The sequence below is a fragment of the Anolis carolinensis genome, unplaced genomic scaffold, assembly GCF_035594765.1.
Source record: "Anolis carolinensis isolate JA03-04 unplaced genomic scaffold, rAnoCar3.1.pri scaffold_18, whole genome shotgun sequence".
NCBI lineage: Eukaryota > Metazoa > Chordata > Lepidosauria > Squamata > Dactyloidae > Anolis > Anolis carolinensis.
The window spans coordinates 190,558-204,252 of record NW_026943828.1 but is presented as its reverse complement, the minus strand read 5'-3'; the positions used below and the strand labels follow the sequence as shown (position 1 = coordinate 204,252).

At 46.6% G+C, this 13,695-nt stretch overlaps 1 protein-coding gene across 1 annotated transcript; it reads right to left on the bottom strand.

Annotated features, from left to right (window-relative positions):
- Nucleotides 1-2,832: 2,832 nt before the first annotated feature.
- Nucleotides 2,833-13,473, bottom strand: LOC107983840 (zinc finger protein 135-like). Its single transcript, XM_062966203.1, has 2 exons — nt 13,366-13,473; nt 2,833-8,011 (listed from the first exon to the last, which is right to left on the bottom strand). The coding sequence occupies exon 2, from the start codon at nt 7,548-7,550 to the stop codon at nt 6,162-6,164; it is 1,389 nt and encodes a 462-aa protein (XP_062822273.1). The 5' UTR covers nt 7,551-8,011; nt 13,366-13,473; the 3' UTR covers nt 2,833-6,161.
- Nucleotides 13,474-13,695: the final 222 nt, after the last annotated feature.

The following is a 13,695-nucleotide window of genomic DNA, read 5'->3' as shown; positions in this document are numbered from 1 at the left end:
AGTACAACATAAGAATAGATAATGCTGATATTGTGCTATGCTAATAACGTATTGTACTGTATGTACATATCATTTGTAAGCCGCCTGGCTTGCTCTGTTTAAAGGCCTCCACCATTGATGGGTCTCCACCATCACTGGACCTACACCATGTCTGAGTCTCCACCAATTCCCACTGGAGCATCGAAGCACATCAACATACATGGGAGTCACTCTAGACCAGGGGTCCTCAAACTTTTAAAGCAGAGGGCCGGTCCACAATCCTTCAGACTGGAGGGGGCCGAATTATCATTTGGAGGAAAAAAAACGAACAAATTCCTATGCACACTGCACGTCTTATTTGTAGTGCAAAACAACGTATCTAAACATGAAAACAATTGTAACCAACATAAACCTATCAGGATTTCAATGGGAAGTGTGGGCCTGCTTCTGGCCAATGAGATAGTCAAGTTAATTAGGATTGTTGTTGTGTGCCTTCAAGTCATTTCAGACTTTGGGCAAGCCTAAGTCTAAAATTATGTATTTATTCATTTACTACATTTATTTATTACATTTATATCCTGCCCTTCTCACCCCGAAGGGGACTCAGAGCAGCTGTATGTACATACAATATATTATATTATTAGCATAGAACAATATTAGCATTATATATTACTATATTGAACTATACCACTATACTGTAATATTATATGTAATATATATCATATAATTAATATTATTATATGGTGTAAAGAAGTGTGATGACAGGGATGGAATCTTTTTGGATCCCACCGCTGCCACCAAATGTAAAGAAGTGTGATGACAGGGATGGAATCTTTTTGGATCCCACCTCTGTCAACAAATTGCGAAGGATTCACCTTCTACCTCTATGTATTCCACTTTTCAATGTTGTCGCTGCCACCACCTTTGAAAGATGCTTTGCTCAAATAATAAGCAACATTTGAAGAAACAGTGACTTGTTTATTTATAGCACAAAGCTTGATAGTTGCAAGAATGTTATATTTTGAGGTGAACGATGTTACTTCTGTACAGTAAGTGTTGCAAGATTTCTCAATAGTTTCACTGAGCTTAGTATGGTATCAGCTTTATATGACTTGTTTCTTTCAGTTAGGAATACTGTCCTTCTTGAACTTAGTTGATCTGTACCCGGTCAAACTTGAACTGGGGAGTTTAACTGGTTAACCCTAGTCCTCCTTGACTTAGGGATGTAGCCCCAGCTCTTTAGTTATCCCTACTAAAGGCTCAGCAACTTTAATTTTAGCCCTTCTCCGCTAAAACTCTCTAGCTGCTCAACTTCCTCCCACAATCTCTTCTCTCGATCTCACTCCTTTTCCACTGAACAGAACCAACTGCTCTGGTCAACCGACAAACTCCAACTGCCCAATTCCAACTGCTAAATTTGAATTCTAAGGCTTCCACCAGCAAGGTGAAGCCACGCCCCTTTTCCTGGCCATGCCTTAGAGGCTCCCAGCTTCTGTATAAGAATAGCTGAAATATATAACCTTAAACAGTCAACCTAAACATAGCAATCATGAATAAAACACAATGATCATGACATCTTTACAATGGTATTATTAATATTATATTGTATAACATTATAATATTATTATCAATATTATATGTATATACAATATATTATATTATTTAAAATGATATAAAAATATTACATTATAAAACTGAATATATATTATAAATGATAAATTATCATTTATATCATAAATGATCTTGGAGGGCTGCATCCGGCCCCTGGGCCTTAGTTTGGGGACCCCTGCTCTAGACCGTGCCCTGACTTACAAGAAGCACTGCTTGAATATCAAGCAAAAAGTGGTGCTGGAAAGAATATAATATGAAAGCTGACTGACACAACGTGGGGATCACAACGAGACACAGTGAAGACATCGGCCCTTGCACTCTGCTACTCTGCTCCTGAATATGTGTGCCCAGTGTGGAACACATCTCACCATACTAAAACAGGGGATGTGGCCCTTGGTGAGACATGCCGCATTATCACAGGATATCTACTCCGACACCACTGGAGAAGTTATACTGTTTAGCCGGTACAGCACCACTTGACATCTGTCGGGAAGTAGCAGCCAGCAATGAAAGGACCGAGGCAGTGACATCTCTGGCCCATCCTCTGTTTGGATATCAGTCAGTACGCCAACACTTTAAATCAAGAAAGAGCTTTCTAAAATCTACAGAGATTCTCACAGGAACACCTCAGCAAGCGAGAATCCAAAAGTGGCAGGGCAGAACCCATAACCTCAGTCCATGGCTGATACCAGATGAGGGACTCCCTCCTGGGCACGTAGAAGACTGGGCAACTTGGAAGACGCTGAACAGATTGCGTTCTGGCACCACGAGATCCAGAGCTGATCTTAAGAAATGGGGCTAGGAAGTGGAGTCCGCGACATGCGAGTGTGGAGAAGAGCCAACCACAGACCCCTTACTACAATGCAGCCACAAGCACATTGGGGGGTGCAAGGCTCACTTCCAAAAAAGGCACAAGAGTGGCTTCTCAAACAGGCAGGGGGAAATCTCTCTTTCAAGATCCCAACCACTGCCACCATTAAATGTGGGACACCCTGCCCACAGCTCTTTCCATTTAGGCCAAGGGAATCTTCCTCTTAATATCCCACGCCTTTTCAAGATGGGATCTCTCAAATCCCACTATGGCAGGGGGCCATCCTTCTTTCAGGATCCCAGCCACTGCCAGCTAGAAACCCTTGAGTCTGTGCTGTGCGTGTATGAGAGGATGTGACACGGAGGGGAAGGATGAGAGACAAATCTTCCGCTGACTCTAAGTAGAGCAATTCACCACTCAGGAACACTGTCTTTATTACAAACAAAGAATTATTTATTGATGGTTTCTTTAGTCCAAAAAGCGTAACTGGTTGCAAAGGTTTACTTCTTCAGTTTCATTTGTACATTATATAGATAATATCTTTCATTCTGTAACATCAACCACTTGACTGGAACTTTGTCTCAACGGTATTCCTTTTCCTCAGCTCTATCTCACTGGAAACTTAAACCTAACTGACTTCAGACATCTTCTTTCAAGCTCACTGGCTAGAGAACTTCACTAACTCACTCTTTTTAAAACATTCCCTCCTTTTTCATCCAGCTAGCTCCGCCCCTTTCGTGCTAGCTTCGAAATAGTTGCATTTCTAAGTTACCATGGTGACACATAGCCAATCAGCAGTAGCCAACTCCTGCCCACCTTTACCACTGAATCAACATTACATAACATAGACAAAAATCCCCAATAAAATAAGGCTTTCCGTTACAGGGGACCTTCTCACAGCGACACCAGAGGCACTCCAAGCGGCCAGCTTCTAGTCAAAGGAAATCTAGTATCATGCCAAGTTTTAACTTTGTGTTATTTTATTTTTTTCGTGTCAGGAGCAACTTGAGTCGCTTCTGGGGAGAGTGCAGATGAGCTCCCTCTATCAGCTCCAGCTCCATGCGGGGAAATGAGAGAAGCCTCCCACAAGGATGGTGAAACGTCAAAACATCCGGGCAACGTCCCCTGGGCAACGTCCTTGCAGACGGCCAATTCTCTCACTCCAGAAGCAACTCAGTTTGCTCCTGACACGAAAAAACAAAAACTTTGTGTTATTATAAGAGTACTCTCAATTAGTTTCTGACATGATAGATCAAATAAAATCACTGGGCTTCCACCGTTACTGAGGCTCAACCAACTCAGATGCTCCACCATCCTGTGCTTTCCAAATTTTATCTTCTATTTTTAAAGGTTATTAACTTAAAATCTGCCTGAACCAAATCTTCTAACCTTCCCATTTGTGTGAACATGTTTGTACAATTTCCCAGCCAAGCGACCAGACGTGGTCTCTGAAAGCCTCATTGATCTCACAGACCTCACTCTTCCCTGAACACTCGGCATCAAAAGAATAGCAATCCTTTCGGTTCAGAACAAAACAAGCTGACGACCAAACTTGGAACACAGAACGTGGGAGTTGTAGTTCACCCTGCATCCAGAGAGCATTCGGAAGCCCACCAATGACGGATGTGGACCAAACTTAGCACACACAACCCTGATGACCAACAGAACACACTGGAGGGGTTTGCAGGATAGACAAGGCTGTGAAAAAGAATCGATGGTGATCAAAGCAGTGAATACATGTTGTATAAAGCATAATAGGAACAATAATGTCTGAAGGAAGACAACTGAATCCAAACCCATGCCACCAACACCAAGGAAAGAGATGATATTCAAAGGCACTTTAGATTAAACATTAAACCCCATTTTGGGCTAAAACCAGGTCTACCCACCCCTCCAGTTTCAGCCGTTTTGACCCTTATAAATCCCCTTCTTTTTTTGCAAAAAATAAAAGAGATTAAAAGCAAGAATACAAAAAGGCAGAAATTATATATAATGTTTCAACTACATGAAACTAACTACTACATGAGATACAAACTAAATCAGAAACACACACATTAATGAAACAATTACTTACATAGACACACAACTGAACTAGAAAACAGAAAGGGATTTGTGCCTAAAGGCCTCATTCTATCTGTTAATTTTGATCTCTCATTATTCTACTTCCTTTAGATAATATAATATAACCACACTTCTGATAACACTCTTCACATTAATAAATATAACAACTGACATTTGCTCACATTGTTGTCTGTTTGTTTTGGGTAATTTGCAGGTCTTCATGAGCCATTCTTTTTGCTTTGGACTAAAACATTCCTTCCATCTATCCGTATAGTCAATTCTTACTTTAGTATCTCGCAGTAACAACCCATGTTTTCATTCTAATTGATCATTCAACATTCTCAACGTGTAAAACTCTAGTATTTTAGTTCAGTCTTTCTACAATACACCACGTGTGATGAAATGTCCCAACTTTGAGTTTGCATTTCCAAAATTTGCAAGAGTTGCTTTTTGTCAGACCTCTGGCAGCTGGGCACCAAGAACCATACACGGAGGCCAGTCTCTATCTAATATCTTTATTAAGGAAATATATAAAAGCAATAAAAACAAGTGGAGAATATAGTTCAGAAGCAGACCTTTCAAATGAGGTCAAATGTAGTCCAAAAATGTATAGTCCAATAAATGATATTAGAGTTCAAAGTTCTTTATCCAGTACCGAAACACACACTATTGCCAAGCAATAGCGTGGGGAAAGTCAGAGTCTTAAGAGTTCAAGGTAGCTTTACAACAAGGCTGGAACAAGGCTGGATATAACTTGGTTCTTTCACAAGGTCCGTGACTAGGTACAAGGTAATCCGTGGATCCTGGAACAAGGTCCGTGGTTGAAAGCAAAGCGATGCATAAACTTGAATACTTGATCTGGGAGGCAAGGAACTGGGGTTACGAAGTCCACACACGATCTCACTCCTGAAGCTGATCTGTTGACTCCGCAAAGAATCTCCCGCGCCAAACACCTATATTGGGTCTCGTTTTCCCGCCAACAATCTCTTTCCCTAGAGAACGAGAAGCGAAACCCAACTCTGTCCAGATGCATGACTCCTTAGAATTTCCCAAGGGAAGCAGGCCTAATCAGCCTGTTGTTTGGCAGCGATCCATAAACTCCTCCGATTTGCTTCTCTGACTCCTCTGTCTCTAGAGTAAGATTCCCTCCTGGGAAACGGAGGGGAGGAATGCCCAAGGCCTGTTTTACTGAATTCTTGAGGACAAACATCAACATCCTGCAGGTGAAGAGACTCCGGCTCTTGTTGAACCGGCGAAAACCCCATGTTTTCATCTTCATCTGCCACGATAGTACTAGGAACAGGACTACAAGGCCCATGAGGCATCACACTTTTGTACATGTTAGAATCCTCCGGTGGCGGAGTGGTTAAAGCCTTGTGACTTGAAGGTTGGGTTGCTGACCTGAAGAATGCCAGGTTCGAATCCCACCCGGGGAGAACGTGGATGAGCTCTCTCTATCAGCTCCAGCTCCAGCTCCCACAAGTATGGTGAAAACATCAAACAGTCCGGGCGTCCCCTGGGCAACATCCTTGCAGACGGCCAATTCTCTCACACCAGAAGCAACTCAGGTTGCTCCTGACACGAAAAAAAAATGTTAGAATGACACTCTGGTGTCAATTAACACCATTCTCTCCAGGGTTAATTCTACAAAGTCTGTAATGTTATTCCGTGAAAAGCTCTTTCCACACTCCGTGCATTTCTACAGTTTCTCCCTAGTGTGAGTCCTTTGATGTGAATGTAGACCTGAACTCTGAGTGAAGCTCTGTCCACACTCCAGGCATTTATAGGGTTTCTCCCCAGTGTGAGTCCTTTGATGTGAACGTAGACCTGAACTATGAGCGAAGCTCTGTCCACACTCCAGGCAGTTATAGGGTTTCTCCCCAGTGTGAGTCCCTTGATGGTTACGTAGACTTGAACTCTGAGTGAAGCTCTGTCCACACTCCAGGCAGTTATAGGGTTTCTCCCCAGTGTGAGTCCTTTGATGTCTACGTAGTCCTGAACTACGAGCGAAGCTCTGTCCACACTCCAGACAGTTATAGGGTTTCTCCCCAGTGTGAGTCCTTTGATGTGAACGTAGTCCTGAACTACGAGCGAAGCTCTGTCCACACTCCAGGCAGTTATAGGGTTTCTCCCCAGTGTGAGTCCCTTGATGGTTACGTAGACTTGAACTCTGAATGAAGCTCTGTCCACACTCCAGGCAGTTATAGGGTTTCTCCCCAGTGTGAGTCCTTTGATGTCTACGTAGTGCTGAACTATCAGCGAAGCTCTGTCCACACTCCAGGCAGTTATAGGGTTTCTCCCCAGTGTGAGTCCTTTGATGTGAACGTAGTCCTGAACTACGAGCGAATCTCTGTCCACACTCCAGGCAGTTATAGGGTTTCTCCCCAGTGTGAGTCCTTTGATGTGTATGTAAGTGTCCCTTCTGAGGAAAGCTCTGTCCACACTCCAGGCAGTTATAGGGTTTCTCCCCAGTGTGAGTCCTTTGATGTGAACATAGTCCTGAACTACGAGCGAAGCTCTGTCCACACTCCAGGCAGTTATAGGGTTTCTCCCCAGTGTGAGTCCTTTGATGTGAACGTAGTCCTGAACTACGAGCGAAGCTCTGTCCACACTCCAGGCAGTTATAGGGTTTCTCCCCAGTGTGAGTCCTTTGATGTGTATGTAAGTGTCCCTTCTGAGGAAAGCTCTGTCCACACTCCAGGCAGTTATAGGGTTTCTCCCCAGTGTGAGTCCTTTGATGTCTATATAGATTTGAATTATGAGAGAAGCTCTGTCCACACTCGAGGCAGTTATAGGGTTTCTCCCCAGTGTGAGTCCTTTGATGTGAACGTAGTCCTGTACTATGAGCAAAGCTCTGTCCACACTCGAGGCAGTTATAGGGTTTCTCCCCAGTGTGAGTCCTTTGATGTAAATGTAGTCCTGTACTATGAGCAAAGCTCTGTCCACACTCCAGGCAGTTATAGGGTTTCTCCCCAGTGTGAGTCCTTTGATGTCTATGTAGATTTGAATTATGAGAGAAGCTCTTTCCACATTCGATACATTTATATGCTTTCTCCTCCATGTCAACAGAGTTATGCGCTATGTACATTTAATTCCAATAAGGACACTTGATTCTTGTTTTTCCCTTTCTGATTACTCACAGCACTGGGTTCAAATTACAGGAAGGTAGATTCCATCTGAACATTAAGAAGAACTTCCTGATTGTAAGAGCTGTTCAGCAGTGGAACTCTCTGCCTCAAAACGTAGTGGAGGTTCCTTTGGAATCTTTTAAACAGAGGCTAGATACTCATCTGTCCAGGGTACTTTGCGCTTTTCCTGCACGGCAGAGGCCTGGACTGGTTGCCTCATGCAGTCTCTTCCGACTCTATGGTTCTACTCTATAACGTAAAGTGAATGTAGGAATTCAGCAAGATCAGCCCCTTGAGAGGAATCCTTTTTCCTAGGGGACTGGTTTCCTTCCTGCACTTTGGTTTCCAAATGCCTTAATATCGACTAGAAGCTGGTTCGTTTCCCATCACGGCAGGGGTGGCTCCAGAGAACTCTGACGTCCTGGTCAAAAAAGAAGACGCAAAAGGTTAGACACGAAGCCGCATACCTCTGGCTCAAGGAAAACAAAGCAAAAAGGGAAAGAAGAAAGGAAAGATGGAAGGGAGGAAACACAGAAGTACAGGAAAAAGAAGGAATCATGGAAGGAGGGAACTGAACCCATTTCCAATATTGGAAGGCCACACCCATTTCACTGGGTCAGACCCAAACATGGTTAAAGGAACAGAAGGCAGGCAGGCAGGCAGAACTCCTTCCAACATTCAAGGGTGTAACATATTCTGGATCATGGGTTTCGGTGAATTACCAGCATTGTGCTAAATGCTCAAAGGAACAAGGATTTCTTTATTGGTTGTGCCGTTATCTCCCCTGCCACAGGGACTCCCAACTCTGCTTCCTCAGCATCTCAAAGGGTCACTCCGGCCACATTTCCCAAATGAATCTTCCAAACTAACAAGGATCTGCATTCCTAACTGGCTAATTCAAAGCCACGTTGAGATTGACAAGGAGGAGGAGCCGGGTGCTTCTCCCTCAGCGCATCTGCCAGTGGTGAAGCATGAGCTTGCCCTCCCTCAACTGCAGCCTTGTTGCCTCAAGGAAGCTTCTGGCCCTCCCACCCCTGTGATCCCGGCCCAAAGGAGGAGGAGGAGGAGGTGGAGAAGAGAGAGGAGGGAACAGGGCAGCCTGAGAGGGAGGGAAGGAAGGAAGGAAGGAAGGAAGGAAGGAAGGAAGGAAGGAAGGAAGGAAGGAAGGAAGGAAGGAAGGAAGGAAGGAAGGAGAGAAAAGGGGTTTTCATGCAGAAAGGCCTTTGAACCCTCTCCTGCCCAGCCCACATTCCTGGGACTTGCACCCACCCTTCTCACTTTTTGTAAAGACCTAAAATATTGTTTGTTCCAATGTGCCTTTGATTGATTCAGTTCACTAAATGACTGGATCTCTCTAGCCATAACTTAATTCTCGGCCCCTGCACTTTACTATTGTCCCTGCCCTGGATTTGTACTGTACTAATCTGATTGGCCCTTCCAGCCTTAACTTATCATCTGCTTTGCCATCAGCCCTGCCCTCTCAGCTGTATTGCACAGGCCTTTCCCTTGCCCCAGCTCGGAGTTTCAGGGCCAGAAAAGTAGATGGAGGAGGCAACAGAATGGTTTGCCCCAAGGCAGCATTCTTGCACCGACCTTATTTAACATCTTCAGGAACGATCAGCCACTACCACCACTCACAAAGAGTGCTGATGAACTCCAGCTACTACAAAGAGAACCACCTGAAGCCTAACCACCTGAAGCTTTCCACCTACGTAACCGTGAAGCCAACAGGATACTGAAAGAACTCAAACACTGTTTCCATCCTAAATATCTTGGTGACACCTCAGATCGAACACTAACAAATAGGAAACACTGCATGAACACCAAGCGCAAAGTAGCTGCACGCAACAACATCCTGTGGAAACTTACTGGCAGCGCATGGGGTGCAGACCCACAAGTAATAAGGACATCAGCCCTGGCCTTGTCTTTCTCAACTGCTGAGTGAGCCTGTCCTGTCTGGAACAAGTCTGCCCATGCGAAGCAGGTGGACATAGCACTGAACGAAACATGCAGAATCATCACGGGATGCCTTAAACCTACACCTGTTGATAAACTCTACAAGTTAGCTGGCATTGCCCCTCCTGACGTGCGATGGGAAGTTGCTGCTAATGGTGAGAGAAATAAGGTCAAACATTGTGAAAGCCACCCATTGTATGACTATCAGCCTCCTCCCACCAGACTCAAGTCAAGGAAGGGCTTCATGAGAACCACCACTCCCTCCTCTTGATGTTCCTCCAGCAACAGCAAGAGTGTCCCTCTGGGCAGCTAAACCTGGCAATTCCAACTGGATGGCCCCCCACAAGGGTCTTCCTTCCTCCAGGGCCAAACCAAGAATGGGCAACTTGGAAGTCCCTGAACAGACTCAGAAGCGGAGTGGGCAGATCTAAAGGGAACCTGGCAAGGTGGCACTCCCTGGAGGAATCCTCCCCCTTGTGTGACTGTGGAGCTGAACAAACAACTCTGCATTTGTATGCTTACCCACAATGTCCTGCCTCATGTATGGAGGAGGAGTTGATTAAAGCTACAGACAATGTGCTCGCTGTTGCCTGCTTTTGGTCTAAAACTATTTAGCTGCTTGTGATTTCTTTTATTTCATCACTATTAAATTTATTATGCAATGCCTTTGACACAAAATAAATAAATACTGCCTATTACAGGGAAACCAGCTGATCCCTAATCCATCTAAAAATACAGATGTGTGCTTTCCATCGTAAGAACAGACAAACATCTCGAGCTCTGAGGAATATCTGGGAATGAATCCCACTGGAGCATCGCAGCACACCCAAATACTTGGGAGTCACCCTGGGCCATGTTCTGACTTACAAGAAGCACTGCTTAAACATCAAGCAAAAAGTGGGTGCTAGAAATAACATTGTACAAAAGCTGCCTGGCACAACCTGGGGATCACAACATGACACAGTGAAGACACCTGCCCTTGCGCTTGGCTACTCTGCTAATGAATACGCATGCCCAGTGTGGAATACATCTCATCATGCTAATACAGTGGATGAGGCTCTTAATAAGACATGCCGCATTATCACAGGATGTCTACGCCCCACACCACTGGAGAAATTATACCGCTTAGCCGGCATTGCACCACCTGACATCCACCGGGAAGTAGCAGCCAACAATGAAAGGACCAAGGCATTGACATCTCCGGCCCATCCCCTGTTCGGATATCAGCCAGCACGCCAATGCCTTAAATCAAGACATAGCTTACTACAATCTACAGAGATACTCGCAGGAACACCTCAGCAAGTGAGAGTCCAAAAGTGGCAGGCTAAGACCCAGAACCTTAATCAGTGGCTGATGCCGGATGAGAGAATCCCCCCTGGGCACAAAGAATACTGGGTGACTTGGAAGGCACTGAGCAGGCTGTGCTCTGGCACCAAGAGATGCAGATCCAACCTTAAGAAATGGGGCCACAAAGTAGAGTCCGCAACATGTGACTGTGGAGAAGAGCCAACCACAGGCCACTTACTGAGCACAACGGAGGACCATCTAAGAGCAACATCACAGGCACCCCAAGTGGCCAGCTACTGGGCAAAATACATTTAGTATTAATGCAAAGTTTTTTTTTCTAAAAACACCTCTATGTTTGCAAATCCATTACATCCTGTACCCTCGGTTCTCTTCTAACACGAGAAATGAATACCCAAATAAAAAAATAAATACATAAGAAGGGAGGAGGAAGGAAGGGAAGGAAGAATGGAGGAAGGAAGGGAGAGAAGGAGGGAAGGAAAGAACAAGGAAGTGATTGGGAATTGGAAAATATAGATATTGACAACTATATATTGTATGTAAATAATAATAATAATAATAATAATAATAATTTTATAATATAATAATAATATTTCCCACCACCATCTCTCTCCCTGAAGTGACTCGGGGCGGCTTTCATGGGGACCAAGCCCAGCATAAACAAGGATCCCAAGGTAAAACACAATTAAAAAACGTATAACAAAAAACCATATAATTAAAACAACTGAAACGAGAAAAGGTAAAAACACCATAAAACTACATAATCAACCGACCAGTAAGCAGAAAAAGTGGGCACGATCAGATTCGAGAAGGCAGGGCAAGGGCTGGTGCAAAACGGAGACTATATTTATTGATTTACTACATTTATAGACGGCTTTTCTCCCCCTAAGGCAGGCATGGGCAAAGTAAGGCCGGGGGGGGGGGGTGTGGATGTGGCCCCCGGGCGCTTCCCTCTGGCCCCCTCCTCACGTTCCCTGTCCTCTTGGCATAAGGACAGGGTGGCCGGCCGCATCCTTATGCCAAAAATACAGGGAGGAAGGCACGTGGCAGCAGAGAGAGAACCTCCTGGAGCGCTCCCAGCCACTGTGCGTCTCACCCTCCTCCCCATCCGTATGCCGTGAGGGAGGCTCAAGGGAGGCAGGCGGAAGGAAGGCGGCTGAGAGCCCTCTGAGCACCCTCGGCTGCGGCCTGCCTCGCCCTCCTCCCGGCATGATGCCCAGAGGACACACGAGGGGGGTCCGGGGAGGAGGGGGAGGGACCGGGCTGTGGCGCAGATGGTTAAGAGCCAGACGCAAGAGATCACTGCTGACCCAAAGAAAGGCCGAGGGTTCGAAGCCCATGTCGGATCTACCTCCCGTGTACTTGACCATCACCCAGAGAGCACTGTCGACCCAACCAAGGATGGATCTGGATCAAACGTGTCACTGATGATGGGACTTGCAGTACCTTCACTGACACTGTGACCCCCACCGAGAATCATAGAATCATAGAATAGTAGAGTTGGAAGAGACCACATGGGCCATCTAGTCCAACCCCCTGCTAAGAAGCAGGAAATCGCATTCAAAGCACCCCCGACAGATGGCCATCCAGCCTCTGCTTAAAAGCCTCCAAAGAAGGAGCCTCCACCGCGGCCCCGGGGAGAGAGTTCCACTGTCGAACAGCCCTTCTCACAGTGAGGAAGTTCTTCCTGATGTTCAGGTGGAATCTCCTTTCCTGTAGTTTGAAGCCCTTGTTCCCTTGCGTCCTAGTCTGCAGGGCAGCAGAAAACAATCTTGCTCCCTCTTCCCTATGACTTCCCTTCACATATTTGTACATGGCTATCATGTCTCCTCTCAGCCTTCTCTTCTGCAGGCTAAACATGCCCAGCTCTTTAAGCCGCTCCTCCGAGAATGGACTGGGACCAGACTTGGCCCAGAGAAGCCCCTTGACCAGCAGGAGATCCTGCAGGGGTCACTGGGAATGGGTCTGGGTTTGGGGAGTTATAGTTCACCCACATGTAGAGAAACTGTGACCCCCACTGACAATGGACCGGGAGTAGACTTGGCCCAGAGGCGCCCCTTGACCCACTGAACACACTGCAGGGGTCGGTGGGAATAGAAATCCGCATCCAGAAAGCACCGAACCCAGCCGAGGTCAGATCTGGACTACAGTGTAGCTGTGCAGGCAGGCCTGGTTTAATAATAATAATAATAATAATAATAATTCTCTATTTACATCCTTCTCTTCTCCCCCTCGGGACCCAAAGCGGCTGAGAAGGTATTGAAATCCCATAAACAACAGAGCAGATGGACAATGTAAACAGAACGGGATAAACAGATGAGGGGAAACCACTGGAGCAGGCCTTCAGAGACCCGTCTGGGGAGGAGGGCATCCTGGGAGTTGTAGGCCTCCCTCCCTCCGCCCGCCGAGGACGGGCCTTGCCGACAGTCCCGCCGCAAACCAGGCCCCCTCCGCCTCCCCCCCGGGCACCCCAGGCGAGCCCCCCTCCCTGCCTCCCTCCCTCTCCCCACAGACCTCTCTCTCTCTCTCTCTCTCCGTCCTCTTCCCTCCGCCGCCTTCCTTCCGCCTCACAGACACAGACCAGGCCTCAGGCCGCCATCTTCCTCCTCGTCTTCCTCCTTCCCCGGAGCCCGCCCCCGCCCCCTCCCATTGGCTGAGCCCGGGACGCCCCGCCCACCGGAGGCCCCCATTGGCTGCGTGCCTCCCAACCCTCCTTTGATAGAAGATGGCGGTGGCCGAGAGAGAAGGCGGCGCCGTGAGGGCGGGCGGGCGGGCGGGCGAGGGCTCCCAGGCCTTGGCCGGTCACCCCGGACCCCGCCAGGCAGGAGGGCGGGAGGGAGGGAG